This window comes from Podarcis filfolensis, assembly GCF_964270895.1.
Source record: "Podarcis filfolensis genome assembly, chromosome: Z".
Lineage (NCBI taxonomy): Eukaryota > Metazoa > Chordata > Lepidosauria > Squamata > Lacertidae > Podarcis > Podarcis filfolensis.
The window spans coordinates 866,994-890,076 of record NC_139617.1 but is presented as its reverse complement, the minus strand read 5'-3'; the positions used below and the strand labels follow the sequence as shown (position 1 = coordinate 890,076).

At 43.0% G+C, this 23,083-nt stretch overlaps 1 protein-coding gene across 2 annotated transcripts; it reads left to right on the top strand.

Moving 5' to 3' along the window:
- The first annotated feature begins 1,719 nt into the window (after nt 1–1,719).
- On the top strand, nt 1,720–21,997 carry PHF6 (PHD finger protein 6). 2 transcript variants are annotated; one of them, XM_083595476.1, is made up of 12 exons: nt 1,902–2,073; nt 2,506–2,565; nt 11,127–11,300; nt 11,698–11,799; nt 13,040–13,173; nt 13,361–13,404; nt 15,094–15,254; nt 15,388–15,531; nt 16,033–16,137; nt 16,604–16,737; nt 19,765–19,891; nt 20,215–21,997. In XM_083595476.1, exons 3-11 carry the CDS (start codon nt 11,163–11,165, stop codon nt 19,889–19,891), a joined length of 1,089 nt encoding a protein of 362 aa, XP_083451602.1. In that variant the 5' UTR covers nt 1,902–2,073; nt 2,506–2,565; nt 11,127–11,162; the 3' UTR covers nt 20,215–21,997. The 2 variants fall into 2 exon arrangements, with proteins under 2 accessions (XP_083451601.1, XP_083451602.1); XM_083595475.1 differs by lacking the exon at nt 2,506–2,565 and having other exon boundaries at nt 1,720–2,073.
- Nucleotides 21,998–23,083: the final 1,086 nt, after the last annotated feature.

The window sequence follows — 23,083 nt, the reverse complement described above, 5'->3', positions numbered from 1 at the left end:
ACAAAGACTTCTGGAGGGTGCTGGATATTCCAGCTCTCCTGTTAAGACTTGGATACAGAGCAAAACAAAAGAAAACAACAAAACACAAAAAAGGAACAACCACCTTCCCAAACTACTGTCAAATGTGTATTGTTATTTATTCTAACTTGGACTAAAGAAGAATGATACATCTAAGCAAATGGTATCCAATTTGCAATTTACATATTTTTATATTCCTGATGTTTGTGGTGAAATACGAGAAAAGAAATGAGGGAGTGGGCCATGGATGTTGTTAGGGTGTTCTCCCTTGCAATGAAGAGCCATTTAAACTAATGGGCATGGTTTATTGATTTTCACAGGTCTGCTATATGACATAGTTCAAAACAACCATAAATGCTTCAGGATACAAACTTCTGCATTCTTACCTGGCAGCTGAGCTGATAAACCTGAAGCTGAATGTACTGGGGGTGAATGGTGGTCCTTGGGCCCAAGCATTGGGAAGGTGACCTGTTTTGCTAGTGGGTCAGCATGCTCCCAGAAGGAGCAGCTGCATAGCTTGGGGAGCTCATCAATTTCAAACGATCACTGCAACCTTATGTAGCCTCTGATGCGAGGGTCACTTTTGCCTGGCTACAGCTGATTCACCAGCTATGGCTGTTTTGTAGTCCCAGCACCCCATGGTAACTTCTGGGATAGACTGCTGCAATATGTTTTCTGTTGAAGATGGCCCAGAAGCTGGTGCAGAATGCTGCAGCCCGGCAGGTGGCCCAATGAGGGTTCATGCCCGGCCAACCTTGGACGTGCTGTTCTGGCTTGCTGGTAAGCTACTGGGCCCCAATTCAAGGCCTTACCATTAGCAGGTAAGAGCCTAAACTGTCCGGGGTTGTCTGCCAAGATATTGACCCGCCTGCGCACTGCGGTCATCAGGAGTGGCTCTGCTCGCTGCCTGCCCGCCATAAAAAGCCACAAGGCAGTGAGCGCAAGGGGTGCCTTGTTCAGTGGTGGCCCCTCTCCTATGCCATCTCTCCTCTGAACATGCACCAGAAGCCTGAGAGTCGCCTTCCTTTTTTGTCCCACTGACCGGTGATAGTTACAGATAGGTAGCCGTGTTGGTCTGCCATAGTCAAAACAAAAAAAAAAATTTTCTTTCCAGTAGCACCTTAAAGACCAACTAAGTTAGTTCTTGGTATGAGCTTTCGTGTGCATGCACACTTCGTCAGACCGGTGATAGGTAACACTTCTCCCCTCCCCCCCCCCGCGCCTTCAGGGGCCATGATCCGATAGTTCACAGTCCTGGTTATTTTGCCCCTTGGAGAGTGAGATTTTGCTTTGCTTTTCTTTTTTACAAAACTTTGGCTTGGCGTATTTTTCTGAGGGGGGGGTGCGCAAACACATTCCGTGCAACCAGTGCTTAAAACACTCCCACATGCCCCTAAGCGCTGACGGGTCCAGCTGCGTTATTCCCACTAAATGTCCGGGGTGGAGTTAAACAAATACATTTATAATCGGGAGAGGGGCGCATGCTCAAAACCGCTCAACCCTTTCAACAGCCGGACGCGCCACCTCCTCTTTAACAAAATCAAACGAAACAAAACCTGCAGCGGCGGCAGCAGCAGCAGCAGCGCATGCGCGGAACTCCTCCATTGGAAACGAGCGCGCGCTAGCCGCTCCGCCTCTTCCCGCTCCCTTTTCTGCGCAGGCGCGAGACTGGTTAACCCCTACGACTCCTTCCATCCCGCCACCAAAGGCGCGTGAGGGAAAGTCGAGTCCCTCGCAGTCGCCATATTAGTTGGGTTTTTTAAAAACCACCCCAATCAGGGCGCATGCGTAGTAAGCGGCCGCCGCGGCGGCCAAAAGGGCAGGCGAGCCGCTTGGTTTGGCTGAGGGCGTGGCATAAAACGCCGGTCTCGCGGGCGTCAGGCGCCGTTCGTGCGTGCTTGCGTCAAGCGCGGCGGCGGCGGCGGCGGCGGCGTCTTTTTCCTCTTGCTGCTGCTGCTGCTGCTGCTGCGGAGCCTCCGGAGGAAAAGGGCGGTTGACGCCGAGCGAGGAGCTGCGCCCCGGCCGAGAGGCGCTCCTTCCTGCCCAGCCGACCGGGTGAGTCCCGCGCCCCACGCCCCCCTCCCGGAGGGCCGGTTGCCATGGGAACCGCTCCTCGCTGCCCTAGGGTGGGGGCCGGGACACCCGCGTCCCCCTGCGGGCGGGGGGGCCTCGGGGGGACCTGCCGCCCTCGCCCCTCCGGCGGCCCTCGGAGGAGCCGGGCTGGGAGGGTCGCCCAGGGGTCATCTAGTCCAGCCACCCCGAGGGGGGGTGCTGCCTTTCCCTCCCGCTCTCCTTGCCCAGGAACTAAAGGGGAGGCTGCTCTTCCCTCCCTCCCTCCCTCCCTCACCCCCACCCGCAGCCCCATGGCGTCCCGTCGCCGGCCTTTCCAGGGGGCCCTGCAGCCGAGTTGCGGGTCAGCTGCTGCTGCTGCTGCTGCTGCTTCGCTGGGTCGTTCGCTGAGGTTGACCGCGCACTTTTCTCTTCCAGGGGGCTCGCCGCCAAGTACAAGGTTCCTCTCCCGCTCTTCGCAGGAGCCTTGTGAGATGGGTCTGTAAGGGGAAGGGGCTGCTGGGCGTGGGGCGGGGGAGCGGTGCAAGGTCAGTCAGCTACTAAGTCCCACCTGGGCGGAGGTGGGCCCACGTGTCCTAAGTCTTCGTGTCTACACCTGGGCGCTCTAGGCCTAAACTCGCGGTTTGGGGATGGGACTGACTTACAGGGAAACTGCATTGAGGTCGCTGGGGCTTACACCCAAGCAAACCTGTACTGAATTCCACCGACACATACACATGCACAAGCCGAATATCTGACTAGTAGAGCTGTTGCGTTAAGCACCTGTTCTTGGAAGGAAAACCCATAGCATTCAGTGAGACTTATTCCTTGATACCATGCATTGCCTTGCTGGCTTCATAAGGATGTCATCGTAAAAACAAGAGTTCATGTGTTTGTAATACAGCAATGCTTCAGAATTCCAGTAGATGGAAACCACAGGAGGTGGAGAGCACTTTTATGCTAGAATCCTGCTTACAGGTTTCCCACAGGCATCTGGTTGGCCGCGGTGAGAACAGGATGCTGGACTAGATGAGCCTTTCGCCTGATTCATAGAATCACCAAATTGTAGAGTTGAAGGGGACTCCTGAGGGTCATCTAATGCAGCCTGCTGCAACGATTCAGCAGGCTCTTATGTTCACAATAGCTTCATTGTTAGCTGCACTAAGCTAGCACATTTTCAGATGCCCAGGGTTTTGTGTGTTATTCAGTTGTCCTTGCCCTGCACGGCCAGTTGGTTTCCCCCTTGTTGCAAATCTGAGGGTTAGGGCACAATGGTTTGCTTTAAGCTGCCCACCCATGTATGTTTACCTGGGAATAAGTCCTGAGATGTTCAGTGTAGTTTACTTTCTAGTAGATACTCAGGATTGCAGCCGTAATGAGTTTGTGGCTGAGGTGAGATGAATGTGGGACTTCCAGCTCTTAAAATGTGCCTGCTGTCTATGCTGTAGAAGGGTTGAGAAGGGCTGCAGCTTTGCAGTATAGCTTCTGCTTTGTATGCAGAAAGTTCTAGGTTCAAGTCCCAACAACTGTGGGTATGATTGGGAAACATTCCATGTCTGCAGCACTGGATGGATGCTGCCAATCATTATAGACAGCATTGAGCTGCTAGAGGCATCAAGGATCTAACTGTACAAGGCAGCTTTCCTATGCCTGCCATTACAAGTTATCCTATTGCCCTCTGCCAGCCAGCCACTATAGGAATGAGTGTTTAGAAACTGGTGCCTGAGTTTTTGTTGTTATTTTCCTCTTCCCTTCCTATCCTTCTTCCCTTGTATATCGCGTTGGAATCTTAAAAGATTCCAAGCCTGGTACTATGGACTGCCTTGTTTTGGTTGTATGTTAGCTGCTCTTTGACTAAAGATTGGGGTACAAATTCAAGAATAAATCCTCTCCTGGTTTCAGGCATAGTCTATTGGAAGTGCATTTATCTGTAAAAAAAAGGTACAGCGAGGAGTTTGGTGAGATGATGTTGCTATAGTAACATTTCTATCTGGGCACATAGTGTCCCATGTTGATTGTGGACCAGGGGAGTTCTGTTGAAATGAATTTTTCTGATCACCCTGCCTGTTTCTCTTTTCATTTCAGTATTACTTTCCTGTAGCTATGGTGTGTTTCAGGAGGACAGACAAGTACATTTCCTGAGATCTTGAAAAATATGTGTGGATATGAAACATACACATCCAGTTCCATATGAAACTTCTTAATGTTCTCTATAGCCTCTTCACATTTGGGTTTTGTTTCACTGGCCTTTGGTAGAAGACAAACACCTTTGGAGAGCTTTGACCAAGTGTCACCGATTCTCTGAACATTCTGAGTCTTGAGTAATTGTCTTGCTTCATCTTGAATAACTAAAAGCTCATTCCTTATGGGACTGACAGTAGTTGTCACTTGTATTAAATTCTCGTAATGTGTAAAACTTGAAAGGGGCTTTTTATATAGAGAGATGTTTGGTTCCCAGGCCATCTCCTAAAACTTTAAAAAATCAAGCTTTTGTCATCTGCCTCCACCTCCCCAAACCTCTGGGAGAAATTTCTTGGTTTGATACGCACACAGGTATTGGTGAGAGCAGTTAGAATGCTTGTACTATTCTGTCTTAACTTAAGTTCCGTCAAAATGTGAGTATCCCATTAGAATATGCCTTACTCAGACTGCAAGGGTGTACTATGTTGTGCTCAGCTGATGATCTTCGCTGGGTGGATTTAGCAAACAAATAATGGAAGGTAGCAGTTCCCTAATATATATTGTACCAATGCCATTTAGGGACTTCAAGGTTGACTTGTGCCTGACTGACAATGGAGAACAAGCACATATGTTGAAGAGCTGGCACAGAGTGTGCCTGGCTAATGCCATTGTCAATTGTATGTACACAGCAGAAGTGGAAAAAGCGCAGGTGCTTATTTGCCTGCTTTGGATATCTGTAGCGCTCTGGCTTGTGATTTGTGGCTCCCATTGCTGATTCACCCAATAAATACACCCCAAGTGTTTGAGACCCATTGCATATAATTGTTTTGGGTGTGCAAATAAAAATTCTGCACATACTTGTGAAGATATAAAAGCATACCAGTGGGCAATGGGTGTCTGCCAGCTTGTCTATCGAAAGGATGAACATGTTAGCTGGGATTGACCAAGGTTCCCTGTTGAGTGCACTGTAACAAAACTAGGGTTTCTGTTGCACAAATATCTTTAAGTGGCAACACAGTTTTAAAGTCTACTATTTTTACATAGGGCTGGAAGCCTAAATCAATGTGACTTCCATTTACTGCTTTTAATCTGACTATTAATCTTTTCCTACAAACACACACACACACACAGCAGAATCCAGGGCAAGTTAAGCACTTCTATTCTCTATTTTCTAGTATTTTGTTACAGGGCTTTAAAGGGGAATGCCATAGTATTCACAGTTGGCACCATGGATGCTAACCCTTTTCAGACACATTCTTGGAGCATTAATTTGCAGTCCCAAAAAGAATTTTGCCATTTGTTCCATAGTTACTTTGTTTACATTTCTGAAAGCCAAGCATAAAGATTTCCAGTGATCAATTTCAGAAATAATGCTAGTGCCACAATTTTTTTCAGTCCAAAAGCACCTGCTCATTTGCCTACATTCCTCTTTGTATGTTGCTACTGCATTACTTCTCAGTTGCAAGATCTCTTGCAAACCCAGGAAATCCTAAGCATGTTTTTGTTATAACGTAAATGTGAAGTATACCCAATCATACTAAAATGTTTGGCCGTTTTGAGACCTCTGAAGCCCTGTCCTCTTGGAGAAATGACAGGCTAGGACTTGATTCTAGCAGCTAAATGGAGCATGAAGACCAGCTCTTGAATTTCCCTCCTTTCCATGGCTTAGGTGACATCACTGCTGCTTTTCCTCCTGTACTTAATAAATAGCCTGCTGGTAGAAGCTTTTTTTGAGCCAGCCTTTCCCCCCATGCCTTAGAAATGAGGGATTTAGAAAAGTGCAGTGGGCCACAAGAAGGGCTTAAGACACAATACAGTGGTGCCTCGCAAGACGAAATTAATTCGTTCTGCGAATTTTTTTGTCTAGCGAATTTTTCGTCTTGCGAAGCACGAAATCCCATAGGAATGCATTGAAAATCAATTAATGCGTTCCTATGGTCAAAAAAAGTCCAAACAAAGCCAAATTTGGTACAACAAGAGTTTATTAAGTGCTCTTTAAAGTCACACATACTGTAAAGAGCATTTCAAAATTCAAACCCAGAATTTTTTTTAAAAAACAGTAGAGTGGCCCAATGGTCACAGAAAATCATAAAAATGCAGAAAAAAACACACAAGCTTCCAGATTCTTGCAAACCCCTCCCCAACTGTTCCCCCACCCACCCAGCACACAGAAATTCAAATCCAGAATTTTTTTAAAAAACAGCAGAGTGCCCCAATGGTCACAGAAAATCATAAAAATGCAGAAAAAAACACACAAGCTTCCAGATTCTTGCAAACCCCTTCCCAACACCAAGTCCTTGAATTCCAAACACCCCAACCCAAAATCCAAACCCCCCAAAAAAAGTTTTAAAAGCTTAACTTACCAAATGGCTGCAAAAGAAGTTTTGGAAAAGCTTCAAAAATCACCAAAGTCTTTAAAAACCTCAAAAAAGGCTACTATGTACACTGCGTTCTATGAGTTGCTCCTCGAAGTCAAGTCGCAACTGTATTAACGGTGTTAAGAAAAAGGAAACAAACTTGCAGGACGTTTTCGTCTTGCGAAGCAAGCCCATAGGGAAATTCGTCTTGCGAAGCAGCTCATAAAACGGAAAACCCTTTCGTCTAGCGAGTTTTCCGTCTTGCGGGGCACCACTGTAATTGGCATTTATAGGGGGAAATGGTCACATTTCTATCTTGGTACCCATAAAGCCATGCTATGGAGAAATAAAGCCTTGAATGTTGTTTTGAAAGGAGGTGGGGTTCCCTCCCCAGTTTTATTCTGCTAAATACATCATGGTAGTTATCAAACCTTCATAAAGAATCCACTAGAACATATTGGTGATGCTTAAGGCCCTGATTCAGTAAACATACATGTTTAACTTAATTCCTGAGTAGTCTTGCAAGTAAGAAGTTGGGATTCTGGGTTGGCAAATTAAGTATCTTTGAAATGCATTTATAGGCAGTGGCAATCTTTAGTCTGAAACCATTCTGTTGCTACTGTTGATGTTTCTGGAAGAAACTTTTATGCTGTGTAAAGTGGCATGTGACTTCTGTTATTAGCTGGGAAACTGTCAGAACAGTTTCCAGTTCAGGAATGTGTGTGCATATTCAGGTTTCTATGGTGCATTGACTTTTTAAAGTTGGTGGTTCCTGTTCAGTTGGTGGTTTTTTCAGATTATATTGCAGGAAAGCTTGAACTAAAACTGGATTTTAAAGAGAAAAACATTGTAGGCCATAAACATAGGAAACCGCCTCATACAAAGTCATACCACTGGTCTGTTTAGCTCAGTACTATGTACACTGATCATAGCATCACTCCAAGACTTCAGAGAGCAACATATCCTAGTCCTACTTGAATATGCCAGGAGATTGAACCTGGGGCCTTTTTTGCATGTAAAGCTGATGCTCTACTTCCACTGAGCTCCAGCATCTCCCCATAAATCAAGGACAGTGTTGTGAGGACAACTAAGGCAACTATATTGCAAAGGCCAGTGAATACAGCAGCCTTCCCCAACTTGGTGTCCTCCAGATATTTGAAACTTTCTTCAGAAGGAGTGCATTGCTACTGTTGCTTTTATACAAGGGAAGGTTGAGGAGGTCACTCTGAGGGATGGGCATGAACCAGTAGTGAGGAACCTGTGGTCCTCCGGATGTTGCTGGACCATTTCTGGCAACCCCAGTTGGCATGGTCAGTAGCCAGGGATGATGATGAGGAGGAGGAGTCCAATGATGTCTGGAGGACCACAGGTTCCATGCCACTGCCTAACTGTTTACTGCCGTGGTGGCACCACCCAATCAGAAATGGATCTGTGTCTATCTGCATAACTGAGGCATTTATTGATTACACTAGAGTGCCACAAGGATTGTTCTCGAAGGTTCAAAGTGGTTTAGACTAATATTTAAGTTTTCATTTAAAAAAATCTCAAAAGAATGGAAAATTTTATTGCATTCTGAACAAGGGTAGTCAAACATCTCATTCTAGAAAGTTTTGCCTGATTTTTATAAATGTCAAACGGTGTTAGAATTATGATACTTTGAAGATTAAAGGCACTAACAAACTAAATTTTAAGTAAAAAGCACAAACTTAGCAACAGTTCTGTTAGTTTCATTAGATGCCTTAGAAATTGTTATGTTGGAAGCTGAAGTATTTTATTAAATTTCTTGCTTCATCTTGCATTTTGCTGTGCTTGCATTTCTGAAGTGTGAAAATACTCAGTATTCATTTTAAAATATGATACTGATTGTAAGCCTGGGGGGCATCTTTTGAAAGGCCCAATATAAACCCTTCAACAATAAATAAATAATTTTTTTTGTTCTTCTGTTAGCCTATTTTTTTGGTAGTGAGCTGAGCTCCTGTTACTGGGTCAACAAATGACCACATATATTGTGACGAAATAGGGACGCGGGTGGCACTGTGGGTAAAACCTCAGTGCCTAGGACTTGCCGATCGTATGGTCGGCGGTTTGAATCCCCGCGGCGGGGTGAGCTCCCGTCTCTCGGTCCCAGCTCCTGCCCACCTAGCAGTTCGAAAGCACCCTTAAGTGCAAGTAGATAAATAGGTACCGCTTTATAGCGGGAAGGTAAACGGCGTTTCCGTGTGCTGCGCTGGTGCCGGCTCGCCAGAGCAGCTTCGTCACGCTGGCCACGTGACCCGGAAGTGTCTTCAGACAGCGCTGGCTCCCGGCCTCTTAAGTGAGATGAGCACACAACCCTACAGTCGGACACGACTGGCCCGTACGGGCAGGGGTACCTTTACCTTTATTGTGACAAAATAAAAGTTGTAAGGGTGACATGTTTTGCCAGAGCTGGCAAAAAAATCACTTCAGTCATTTGCCACAAAACTAGTTATCAGTCCCTAGAAATTTAACATACTTTTTCCAGCTCCAAAATGTTCAGTTATTTTGTGGATATGTAGAGAGGTGGAGAAACATGTACACCAATGGTTCCCAATTAGCTAAGTACTGTGGACAAGTTTTTCTAAAGCCAAGCTTTTGAAAAAACCCTACTTTTGAAAATTTTGATATCTCTATGGTAGTTTTTGTTATGTGAATGGTGCTATGGACCCCCTGGGTGGGTTACGGACCCCCAGTTGGGAACCACTGATGTACACCACCTGGAGGAGTAGTGGGATATAACTGAAGAAGATGGTGGTGGTAATATGTTTGAAGTCATCCCGTCTCAAAAAGGATACATTAGAGCTGAGAAAAGGCAACCAAAATTATTATGAAGCTAAACCCACTCTGCTAAAAGGAAAGGTTCCAAAATCTGATGCTTTCCAGATTTTTTTTTTGGGGGGGGCACCCGGCCATGATGCTGTGGGGAAAGTGAGTGGTGGTTGTCGTTATCTGCACCTGTCATAATACTAGAATAATACTAATAATACTAGACTGGAGCATCATAATACATAATACTATACATAATACTAGATTGGAGCATCAAAAGAAACTGATTCAGGCTAGACAAAGAAGCACCAGTTCTTAGCATCTGTCTCAAGAGACAATAAAGTGTGCCTCCAGGAGTGAAGTCAATCTGCTATGTTAGTAGCACTGAAGTGACCTTCCCAGGCACAAACCTGGGCAGTGGACATGGAGATCCTGGGCTGCCCAGGCGACAAGACACACACACACACACACACACACACACCGGCCTTACTGATGTGGTCCAAAGGAAAGCAGAGCAATACATTGCACAAGCTGCCACAAGCTGTGGTGCTGATGGCCTTAAAACAGGGTTAGACAAAATAATGGAGCATTGTGTCAAAGGCTTATTAGCCCTGGTGGCTACAAGGACTGCCCATGCCCATATGCAGGATGCCACTGAACCTTGTTGCAGGGGAGCAACAATGAGAGGGCAGTTGGCTTCAAGCCCCAGCTGTAGGGTTCCTGGAATGATCTGCCCAGCCATTGTGAGAAGCAGGATGTTGGATGCGGTAGGCTCTTGGTATGATGCAACAAAGAAGTTACTTTATTTGGGGGGGGGGGAATGGTTGACATTCTATGTTCTTCACATGACTACAAGTGTGATGTCAAGACCAGAACCACATGCACAGCTTCCGAAGACCAGAGTGTTACCTGCTCAGTGGCATAGCGCTGTGCTGTTAGTGTTTGTGTGGTTCATTCAGTCTTCTGGCCAAAACTCCTGTAGCTCTTTGCACATACATGAGAAAGCTATGCATGCCATAGTGCTGATCTGTATCATACTGCACAAGTTTATGAGTTTGTAGCTGCATGCGTGACTCTCTCAATGAGGCAATGGCAGATGTCCTGGTCACTTGGAGGCTTCTAATATTCTTATTTTAGAATGATTGGGAAATCTGGTAAAATGTGGATAGCCACATTTTAACTAATTGGATGAACATGTCTACCTGACAAGCTCAGATGTTGATGCTTTCTGTAATGTGCATACTCCATGGATGAGCAAATTAAATCATTCATCAGCAGTTTGCCACAAGATACATTTTGATCCTCTGTTATTTACAAGCTGAGCCTGCAAATGAGTGCATTGTTGAGTGTTTTCTATTACAATGTTTTCTAAAAATTTGTATTAAAATACAGTTGACTTTCCTAGGGCAGCTTAAAATAAATCAATAGCAAAGACTGATTTATAGCATTCTAAGTTCAAGATGGTATGATATCCATTCTTCTCAAATGCTCTTTGTCTTTTTTCAACTTTCTTTATTTGGGCACACTTCCTGTTGGGGTTTTTGTCAGTTTTCATTCCTTGCAGAAGGGCTGCTTTGGCAACATGCAGATTTACTTGGAAGTGCCATGGTCCACCACCAGGCATTTTAAATCTTGAAGATGCTTTTGATAAGGAATGCTAAATAGCTGGTGAACTAGAGAGAGGCTAACATGATTGTTTGTACCCTCTTTTTTGTTGTTCTGTGTTGCATTGGCAAGGCTTGAAGTAGCATTCTTTGAACTGCTGTAAGAATCATGTCGGCAGCAGCTGGACAGAAAAAGGGACCCGGCAGGCAGCGCAAGTGCGGCTTCTGCAGATCCAACAAAGATAACGAATGTGGGCAGCTACTGCTTTCTGAAAACCAGAAGGTGGCAGCACATCATAAGTGTATGGTAAGTGCTCCCAAACACTGCTGGAAGCTGCTCTTAGGGTAGAACACTGCTGCAGTGGGCTAAGAGGAGTTTGACAGGTGGGAGGGGGTACTTGAGGCTTCCTCCAGCCTGATAATTCTCCCCTCAATTGCCTCTCATTGTTATTTTTAGTGTGATTCCCCCCCCCCCCAGGCAGGCGTCAACATTGTTGAATTCATAGGACTGGTGTCCAAGTAAGCTTATTCATAGGATCATACTGCCCATTAAAACGCTTTAGAACAGAACATTATATATTCATAACTTCCTATAGTACTGCATGTTAAGAAACCTCTCTCTAATGTAGAAGTTCTGATATGTCTTTAATTTAATCAGTCCTGAAGTCACAATTAGCTTGTTCTCTCTTTTGGTCTCTTTTTAGCTTTTTTCATCTGCTTTGGTATCTTCACACTCTGATAATGAGAGTCTTGGAGGCTTTTCCATTGAAGACGTTGAAAAGGAAATAAAAAGAGGTACCAAGCTGGTAAGATGGCATTTCTAGCTCTTGAAAGTGAAAAAGCTCAACTCGAAATGAAATTTTGTTCAGTAAGTTGATAAAACTGCCAGCAGAGAAGCAGCAGTGCCAGTTTCCAGGAAGGTGTCACTGAAATCTTGTGAGCTCTTCCAGAGATTGTGAGATCTCACAAGGTTTTGCTGGAAGGTGATACCGCTGCCAGCGCTTTGCACCAGCATGCAGTGCAGGTAAGAGAGACATGACGCGGGCAGCAGGAAGGGGGCAGCACATTTCCATTTCATCTCCAGTTGCAAAACGGGATGCAACACCCCTGGGTCATTCTGCTCCATCCTGTGAATGTATTTTCTGGCACAGCAAGGTCTAGGGAGCTTTAAAGTGAATTGCCACTGTTCTTGAAGAAACCCCCTCCTTTTTTTGTGTGTGTGTGTGTGTCTATACCACTGCACTGTAATGTATTTGTGTAGAAAGCTGCCATAGGAGAAGAGCTACTGCAACATAACAGTGTTTGGAAGAGGCAATAGGCACACACTCTTATGCTGCTTTTGTGCTCAACAGTAGTTTTGCAGCTGTTTTCAGTAACAGAATTGTCTGCATTGCCAAACATCTGATCTTGAAAAGATTTTAATAGAAGTTGTTTTGTACGCCGATAAGTTTCCTAAAGTGATTGGATTGTGTTGCAAATCATGGATTAATTTGGCAGCTACTTAAATACAGACTGTTTCACTTCTTGCCTAATATACAAAGCTAGTTGTATTTGGGGCTTCTGCATTTCCTCTTGATTTCAGTGGAGTGTCTGAAGATCATGTGTGTGCCAGATAGATACACACAGTGTAACTCAAAAGTGTAGCTTTGCTACTTATCCGAGTTAGTAGGTGATATATAAGTGTAGAATATCTTGGAGTCTAATGGCACCTTAGACCAACAATGGCATAAGCTTTCATGGACCATAGTGCTCAAAAGCTATTATACCATAATTAGTTGCTTTTTAAGGTGCCTTTAACTTGTGTTTTTGCTGTAACAGACTTAACATGGAAACTGAAGTACAGTATAATCCCTGTTTATTCGGACTGAATACACATTTCCTCTGCCTTTAATTTGGTGCAGCTTCCTTTTCACATTCTAAAGTATCATGCAAAAGAAATAGCAGAACCAATTAAGTGCAATAAGCTTCCTTTCCCTCAGTTCTGCTCTAATTGCCTTTGATGGTAAGAAGAAAGGTTCCAAATGTGTGTCTTTTTCCTGCTTTCAGATGTGCTCCTTATGCCACTGTCCTGGAGCAACTGTTGGTTGTGATGTAAAAACCTGCCACAAGACTTATCACTACTATTGTGCGTTGCATGATAAAGCTCAGATCCGAGAGAAACCTTCTCAAGGCATTTACATGTAAGGACCACTTGCATTTCTCCACCATTAAAGGAACCAACTTTCGTACTTAAGCAGAGATTTTCTGAGGTGGATTTCTTTCAGTGCAAAGTGCCTTGAAGTCTTGTTAGTGACGGTATAGTTCTAAGCAGATATAAAAGCTTTTCCTTTGTGGCTGACTTTGCTCTCTCCAATGTTCTATCCCTAGGATATTATGTCGAAAACATAAGAAAACACCACACAACTCTGAAGGTAAAATTATTCATAGCTCATTGTTTTAAGTAGTTCCGCATCAAAAAGTACACGCTTTCCAGTCAAGAGAAAATAGGATGAGGGCAGAAGCATATTAATAAGAAATAAATTACTCTTTGAGTAAACCTTCCTTGATCACAAGCATAAGCAAAGAAGAGTCCTTAAACAAGCCAAAAGCCAGCTCAGCTAATCAGGGTTTGAGCCAGAATTCCTGGGTCCTATGACATGGCAAGTCACTATTCTTCTAAAGTGACACTAATCTCTGCTGAAGTGGTAGAAGGAGGAGAATGGGAGGCTTGTCCACGGATCACTAAACCAGAGCTTTCCAAACTGTGTCGTGACACACTAGTGTGTCAGCTACAGTGTGTGGGTGTGTCGCATGAATGCTCCCCACACTTCTCACCAGGCTAGAAAGGGGTCAGTTTAACCTCCAGTTTGCTAGCAAAACTGAATTACTGTGTCGCAAAATGATGCATGTCCAAAAAGTGTGTCACCAACGTGAAAAGTTTGGAAAGCTCTGCACTAAACCATAGCATAGCATTGCCTCTGAAAACTGAGGTTGCACATGGGCCTATCATCCTCTCTGAATTTGTCTTTTAATGCTATTTAAGCAATCAGCACATCTTATTCTAGCAACCAGTAGCACATTGTGTGATGGTCTAGTATTATGGGAGTAGGATGAAAAAGTTCTCTTCACACTTTCACCACTATTTGCAAGAGTTTATAAACCTTATGATGTGTTGCTTTCTTTCTGAACTAAATCCTAACACCACAGAGACGAGTTCCTCAAAGTTTATCTGCAGGTGTGGTGTCTAGCTTTGTTTCTGATTTGATGATGAGCGAGATGATCGCCGCAACCCCAGAGTCGGTCACGACTGGACCTAATGGTCAGGGGTCCCTTTACCTTTACCTAACATGTTCCATTATCTGGCCTAAATTCCACTGTGAATTCTAACCTGTCTGCACATGTGGAATTACTTTTCCCTCAAAAATACCAAAAAGGCTGTTCCCTCAGCCTTTGGTGTGTTCCCTCACTATTGGTTGTTCCCTCACTATTGGTGTGTGGCTGAAGTTGGGCTCATTGAAAAAGTGTCCACATTTTTAATCAAAACTCCATGAGCAGAGTGTGCTTTGACCTCTAGAGAAATGGGAGCCTGCATGTTTTCTTGTCTCAAAAGACTTATTAGCAAGAACAGAACAACAATCTATTCAGTGTACAGTACATTGAACAAGCAGAATAAGCAAGCCCTAATGGTTTGAGTAGACATTCTAATAACTGCACTGTTTAATTCAAGGAACACTGTAAGAAAATACTTGTTTTTGCTCTTTGGCTGCTTATTCTGGGAATCTGTTATGTATATTCAGAAGTAATGGGAGAAGTGAACATGGGAGAACTTTAGCCGTATCAGTTCCTCCCTTCCTATAACTGGAAGTGAGCTTACATAAGTTATTTGGAACTTGCTTTCCCAGGTTATTGTGATTATGGCAGTGGGGAACATTGGGGTCTTATAACACAGGTTTTCAAATAATTAAAAAGTCTGGGTTTAGCCCAATAAATTGCTGCTGCCATGTCAAAGCAAGCCCTGCTTTCCTCCCCAGGCAATCTTTTGTGCCAGTGGGTGTGTACCCTACAGGAGCTTGTGAAAAACCATTCTAGCCTTTTTATGTGTGGGGGTTTTCTTCCTTCAGATTTAGGAGAAGGTTTAAATGAACTAAATGAGTTGGAAACATCCCCTCCCAAAAAGAAGGGGCGCAAAGGAAGGCCCAGAAAATTGAGTCTCAAAGGGCAGCCAGAAGATACTCGATCCACATCTTCACATGGCACAGATGATGTAGAAAGCAGTTCTTATGTAAGTACCTTCTATGTTTATAAACCTCTCAAAGAAGTCTAGGTCTCTTTTTTATAATGAACTTACTTTGTTGCCTTGTGTTGAAACCATATTTCTTGTTCTGGCACATTTTAGAAAAGTTTTTTTCTTCCAGAGAGACAGATCGCCGCACAGAAGCAGCCCCAGTGATACAAAACCTAAATGTGGATTCTGTCATGCAGGTGAAGAAGAAAATGAAGCTCGAGGGAAGCTTCATATATTCAATGCCAAAAAGGCAGCTGCACATTACAAGTGCATGGTGAGAAAAGTCATTTTGTCCTTATTCTCTGGGAGTTCAAACATTTTCAGTGAAACTTTTCCCATGACATAGTATCATAAGCTGGATGTCCACCTCCTCAGAGCTTCACATTAATTTGAAATATAGCTGTCTACCAGCCAGGGCTTGCACACTTCATGGTGCCACCTAGTTTAATGACATAAAAAGTGCTTCAGGGTCAAACCAAAAGTTCATCTAGTCCAGCATCCTCTTTCCCATAGTTACCAGCCAGATGTTTCCAAGATGCCTTTATAAACAAGCCTTGAAGCCAAGACTTATCCCCTCACTGTGTACTGCCTCTGAACCTATATAGCTAGCATACTTAGTAGTCCTTGACTGATCTCTTTTCCCCTCAGTGAATGTGCCCATACCCCTTTTAAAGCCTCAGCACATCGCCATCTGCCTGTCACATGTCCTTTTTTGACGTCCCACACAGCCAAGGTTTCCCACATTCCTAATATTTTGCCTCTCCTTTCTTCCTAGCTGTTCTCCTCTGGCACTGTACAATTGACAACAACTTCAAGGGCAGAGTTTGGTGATTTTGATATTAAAACTGTACTTCAAGAAATCAAACGAGGGAAAAGAATGGTATGTCCTTCTTGTCTGAGCCTGACCTATCCACCCACCTGGCTTTTACCCTGCCTCTTCTCCAAAGAGCTGAGTGCTGAAGACATGATTCCTTGCACCCTTTCTTCTCACAGCAAATGTAGACTTGAAAACAGTGACTGACCCAAAGTGACAGAATAAGCTTTGTAGTAAAGCAGAGGTTTGGAGCCAAGTCTCCCCTGGTCTGTCACATTAGCCACTACTGCAGATAGAAAGTAATGCATGTTGAGCGGCTGTATCTACTTTGAAAAGTTTTAATAACATGAATTCCCCAGCAAACTGCTTGCATGCTGTTGAAAAATGTTACCAGAAATGAGAACTTTAAGAATATGAAATTTATTGTGAAGCAGGAAGATATAGATTAATACCTCTCTCTCTCTCCCCTACCCCTCTCTCTCTGTGTGTGTGTGTGTCTCTGTCTCCTCCCTCTAATGTCTCTGTGTAACAGAAATGCACCCTTTGTAGTCAGTCTGGTGCAACTATTGGATGCGAAATCAAAGCCTGTATCAAGACTTACCATTACCACTGTGGAGTGCAAGACAAAGCAAAATACATTGAGAACATGTCACGAGGAATTTACAAGTAAATGCCATTCTCTTTTACTTTGCCACACACTTTACTGGAGCATAGGGCAGGCTGGCCATGGGGTTATCATTTCTATGTAGTTGAACTGATGTGAATAGAGAGGCATGTATGTTTTGGCCAACAGGAAACTCACATGAGGCAGTATATTTCAATTTGTTCCACTGAAGACTGTAGACTTCTTCACTATGCTTAACACAGAATAATGTTTCCAGTAAGCGTTCTGTTTTGAAATTAGCAAGACATTCTGCCAAAGTTAAACTTGTGTGTTTTAATGTATTAAAAAGCATGCTTTTGAAACGTTGCTCTACAACCATGTTCTTTGTGTTCCTAAATGTAGTGCAGGGGTGGGGAGTCTGCAGTCCTCAGTTGTAGGTGGCTTCTAACTTCCATCAACCCTGCTGAGCATGGCCAGTGGTCAGGGGTGATGGGAGTTGTAGCCTAGCAACATCTGGAGAGCCACAGGTTCCCAGCCTCTGATTTAGTGGGTCTGTATTAATAGCGTTTTCTGTACCTGGGATGGGGAACCTGTGACCTTCCTTGTAGCTGAACTACAACTCTCATCATCTATTGGCCACGCTGGCTTGGACTGAATTGAGTTTACTTACATCTGGAGGGCTACAAGCTCCCCACTCCTGTTTATAATTAGCTGAATAGTTCTTATGCAGTTATTTCTTCGCGCGCCCCCCTCCCAAAGCAAATAGCAAATGGAAGCTGAGAAGGGATTTGCTGAAAGTGATGGCCAAAGTGAGATGACAGCACATCAGGCTGTTTGTCCAGCCCAGTGTTGTCTCTCTGGGAGCTCAGGCCGTCACTTGCCTTCTGACCCTTTCTAGGTGGTTTCAACACCAACTGCAGTTTCCTATGACAGTTCTTCTTACGGATGACTGCTCTCCAGCACCCCAGTGCCTAATGGCCTTATTGCCATTGTGTCTGACCCCAAAGGTTGGTCACAAAGTGGCATTTCCTGAACAGTGTGGTGCAAGTTCTGTCTCTTCAGATTTGGTGGTTTGGCTTCATGTCGCCTTATTTGTTTTTCCTTCTTTGAGTGTCTTAGCTTGATTTACCTGGAAGGTGCCTTCAGACGTCTTGAGCACAGTCTTGTTGGATTGCTTTGCAGTGCAGGGAGGATAGAATGATACTTAGTCCCGGCTTTTTGTGCCCAACTGATTCAGTTAGTTCCTCCTAAAGAATACACACCCAAAGACAGCATCTTAACAAGCAGTGGTGTGAAGCAGAAAAGCTCCCACAAAGCTTTCAGCTGCTATGTATTTTTTTTTGGGACTTGGAAAAAACATATTCCCAATATAAAATTAATTAATAACTTAATAGATTTTTAGTTGTATGCTTATTGCTATTGTTAGCCATGCTGGGAACAAGAATACGTACTGAAGTATTCATTGGGGGTATACATTATGTATGTAAATAAATATATCTGTACATGGACAGCTTGAGAATTGTAGTGAACTTTATTCAGGTGGCTGTGATACATACATACATATATACATATATATATATATATATACATATATATATATATATATATATATATATATATATATATATATATATATATAATGTGTGTGTGTGTGTATGTATATGTATATGTATGTATATATATGTGTGTGTGTGCGCGCGCACACACGCTTAGGGCTTTGTGCCATGTTAGAATTAGTACTCTAATGGTTTTCGGTGCCTTCATTCTGCCCCCCCCCCAGCTCCTTAATTTAAGCCACATAAACTAACACATGCCATGAGTTGACATGGCATGGCTTATAATATTTACAAGTGTTTCAGTAAAATGTGTTTTATAAATAAGCTTTGAATTGGATTGAGTATAACGCAGAGTGATCATTTTTGTATCTAATTAGAAGTAAGATTCATTAGGTTGTTTCTGTACACATTTGATGAAAAATAAGTCCCATTGAGTAAAGGAGCCGTTTACTTCTGAATAGACATGCTTGGATTGGGCTATTAGTGTAGTTCAACAGTGCTTATTTTTCTCCCTAATCAAATATTCCAGTACAAATATTTTGGCTACTGGAAAATCTTTTTTTTAAATAGCATATAAAATTTAAATGCTATACTTCTTTTAGTTTTGTTGATTAAATCAGTGCTAAGTAAGTGCTAAATGAGATTCCAGTAGACATAAGGCACTGGAAAATTTTCACGGGAAAAAAGATTTAAAATATTAATGTACATTAATTTCAGTTGGTTAACTGTGAGTAGGACTTGTCTGAATACCGAATAGATGCTAGATATTTATTGTCTCCATTTCAGCCCTTATATGCTACTGAATACTGAACAGAGATGAATACTTTCCACACTCCCTTATGTAACTACCCAAATAAATGGCAATGGTCCATTGTATTTCACAATTGCATATTAGGCTTTTAGATTAGCCTGGCTGCTCTGAAGGGGTTAGGAATTATTGTGGGATCTGCATGTGACCTTATCTGTATGTATAAGAAACCCATGAAGGACCAGCAAGAACTGGATTAGCACAGATTTGGTCAAACACTCCAAAGTCTTTTTATTCTCTGGACAGTAGTTTGGTGGAAGATATTTTGCTGCAAGGGAAGAAAGGGTTTTGGTCAAATTCAGCCTCACTACTAATACCTTCAGAGATCAGTCCCATCCTACTCTCCCCCCCCCCCCATTAGCTTTACAGTGATTGAGGAACCTTAGCCCCATTTATAGATAGTTGGTGACAACAGCAAGGAAGCAATGCACAAGTGAGAGACACAATAGCCTTGCCTATCTCAAAGTTAGAACCACTAAATCTGTTTGGCTTGCCCTAAGGCCAGAATATTTACCCATTCATTTAGGTTATTTAAAACATTTCTATCCCTGGTCTTAAATTAAACATTTTCAGGTTGGTTTTACAATAGCTCATAAAACGCAACTGGTGAAATACATTAAAAAGCAAATGTAAACATAATCACAATGGCACACACTGGACTAGATGAACACCCTGTGACATGGGTTGTTCCCCCCCCCCGCCCCTACTTTGTATTGTCTTCTTAGGCTTTACTGTAAAAACCACAGTGGAAACGATGAGCGAGATGAAGAGGACGAAGAGCGAGAGAGTAAAAGCCGCGAGAGGTCAATAGCTGACCATAGTGGAGTTTCGCAGCAGCTCAATGGAAACTAGGTATGGAAGTTCTCACCTGCCAGCCCTCCAGGGGTGCCACAGTTAAAATACTGTAGTTATTTGTGGTATATTTTAAGTTGAGCAATTGCCAATGATTAGGTTAGTTTTTGTTACTTTAAAAAAAAATCCTTTTACTTTTAAAAAATCCCTGTTGCAAAAGAATCCAGGGATATTTCTCAACCTTAGCTAACTTTACAAAAAACTCTGCCTTTCTGCCAGTAAACGTAGCTATCATGTTCAGTTAAGTAACCTGCTTTTCTCTCTTTTTTTATTCTGTACTATTTTAAAATCTGCTCTCTCCCTCCCTGTCATCTTTTAAACAGGTTCAAGTTAAACGGAATGAATAAGACATCCATGATTACTAATTTTTGTTTTTGTTTTGTTTTGTTTTGTTTTTTAAAAAAGGCTTTATAAAGTCTGAAAGGGGTTGGGACCCCCCCCCTTTTTTTCTTTTTTTTTACTGCCTGACTGTTAGAAATGTCATTGAGCTGCCAGAAGTGTTCATGTGTGAGCCTTCGATGAGCGGCATGTCAATATTATGTAGCTAGTTAGTCTGCAGTGTTTGGAGAGAACAACACACCTACCCTGAAACACTATACAAATGAGATGTAAATGTGTACAGTGTCAAAACAACAGCAAACATTGAAATAGGAAGCATGGTTTCTGGACTAAATGAATCTTCCAAGATGCGGAATATGTTAGGTTCAATGATTTTGTGCAGCAAGGGAAAGACAGAAGGTTTAACGTGCAAAGCAGACATGACTGTGCCATAGGAAGACTGTAAAGAAGTGCATTTTGCATTTACCTTCACTTAAGAACCATGGAGGGAAACTGTTGTCCTCTCTTTTGCAAAAGCACACAGTGCATAGGAAAAAAAGAAAAGAATCCTGCAGCTCCAAGAGCATGTGCTGAACCATTGGGATCTTTATTCCTGTTAAGATGGTTTCTACTGCCTAGCATTCCTTGCTGGAGATGACTCAAGCTGCTGTTGACTATAAGCTGTGAGCTTCAGTACTCATGCCAAAGGGCTGTGGTTCATTCTTTCCCCCCTGCTCCCACCCACTCACCACCTCTTCTAGTCTCCCTGCTTTATCTGTGGCTAATGGCAACTGAAAACCAAGTCTTCACTTCTGGAGGCTGCAGGAGTGGGGGGAACACTCAACCTGTCTTAGATTTAAGAGTTCCTGCTTAACTCTCACTATGGAATTTAGCCACCTTTATTGGACATCATACCTCAATTGCTCTGTGCTGCGTGGAACACATCATGTTTTGTCCAAAAATAAAATATGTACAGATCCCGTATGCTGTAAGAAGAATGCAGAATAAGATTCTGGGTTTTGGTTTTTTTGTGTTCTTTTTTTAATATAGAAAGAGGTCAGTATTTATTTTGAGTCTTGTGACCACTATATGAGAATGTTCTAGTATTTGATTAAGGCTTCCTGGCATATCAGCAAGTTAAATGCTGTTAAAATCTTCCAAATGCTCTGCTGGAGCCTAATTTATGCCAAGTCTTAACATCCCAGTTATGATGTCATTGAATCTTGGTATTTCTATTCATTTCTTCTGTTGTCCTAGTAAAGCCTATTGTTTTCAACACAACCAAAAAATACATATATACTTGTTTGCAAGCTAGCAAGTTCACTCTAAATGTTGTTATCTCTTTTGAATTCGAGGCAAAACTGCAAAAGGAAATATACTGACCATTGGTCAGAAAACCAGAAAGGTTCACTAGCCGTGGATGTGGCAAAAAGCACTCCATGAATATGATTTATGTTTCTGACTTCCGTTTCTGAAGCCTTTTTGAGTTTCATTTTATTTTTGATCCTTTATTGTTTTTTTAAATGCATTTAATTGATGTGTTGAGGGACTTAACTATTGTGTATAAGAACAAATACTCCCTCAAATTGAAATTCAATCCAGTTGCATTTGAAAACTTCCTGGAGGAAAGCAGTTTTCGTAGAAAAGTTGTGTATAAAAGTTAACTGCTCTTATGCCATTGACCAATTTTTATTATTATTATTATTTTTTGTATTGTAACATTTAAGATTAAAGGCGCAACTTGTACTGAAATAGATTTCCGCCAGGCTCTGCGCTCTTTCAAAAGCATGAGTTGTGTGTGTTTGTTTATTCCTGTAATTGTTTCTAAATACACTCATAATTTATTATATTAGACCAGTGTTAGGGTTATTTTACTTCTTTTGGGAAGCAGTTTCAAAGTCTAGTGTGAGTCGTGATGCATTCAGAATGGACATGAAAAGTGCCAGCAAAATTCCAAACAATTCTTTTAAAAAGCCTGCAGCCACACCACTGTGAAAGCACCCAATCCCATCTGATCTTGGAAGTTAAGCAGGGTCGGGCCTGGTTAGTACTTGGATGGGAGACAAAGAAAAACACATGCTGCTGTCAACCTCCAACCTCTGTAATGACACCCAGGGACAAAGAATGTTGACCATGTCAGGGTTCAGAGTGCCTAGGAAGGCTCATCTATAGATCATTGATAAATGGGAATAAGCTTAAGTTGATACCCATGATCATACTCAGCCTTTCTGTAAAATAAAGGGAGAAGTCTCGGAAGTAAACAAGCGGTTGAAGCTTTCACTCTGCTCGGGAACAGAAGCACACTTGTTGGCAGCATCTGTTTGCTTTTCAGCCAAAATTGGCTAGCAAACCAGCTTCCACTGAAGAGGTACAGCATATTTGGTGTGGGGGTGTGGTCTCTTCTGAGCCTAAATATACCATAAAGGCACTTTCCTCTAGAGCAGGGGAAGCTGTCATGTGGTCCCCTTGGATATTGGGACTACAGCTCCCATCATCCATTGTCATTTGCTGTGGCTGATAGGAGTTGTAGTCCAAAGCAGCTGGAGAGCCTGTGTTAGCCACTCCTGCTCCTAAAGGGAAGAAACAGAAGAATTTAGGTACTGGCTGATCAAGATACCAACTGAGGAGCAACCCATTCATTGATCTGGGCAGTTGCTGATACCATCCAGTTTCTAGAACGTGGGGACAGCTCTGTCTCGCTTGGGGAAGGTTTAAAGCTCACACAGGGTATGCCTGCCAGTTCACTTATTTCATCACTGCAGCTGAATTTAATAACTATAAAGTGCTTTCCCCACAGCATTAGCTACCCAAGGGCCAAGTATCTGGCTATGGACACCCAGAGACATTTTTATGGTTGTTGGAAACACGAATTGC

Excerpts from the sequence above, each read along its gene's own strand:
- PHF6 (XM_083595475.1), top strand. The coding sequence starts at position 11,163 with ATGTCGGCAGCAGCTGGACAGAAAAAGGGACCCGGCAGGCAGCGCAAG. Across the intron at positions 15,532-16,032 it reads CTGCACATTACAAGTGCATG|CTGTTCTCCTCTGGCACTGT; the intron begins GTGAGAAAAGTC and ends CTTTCTTCCTAG. Across the intron at positions 16,138-16,603 it reads TCAAACGAGGGAAAAGAATG|AAATGCACCCTTTGTAGTCA; the intron begins GTATGTCCTTCT and ends TCTGTGTAACAG.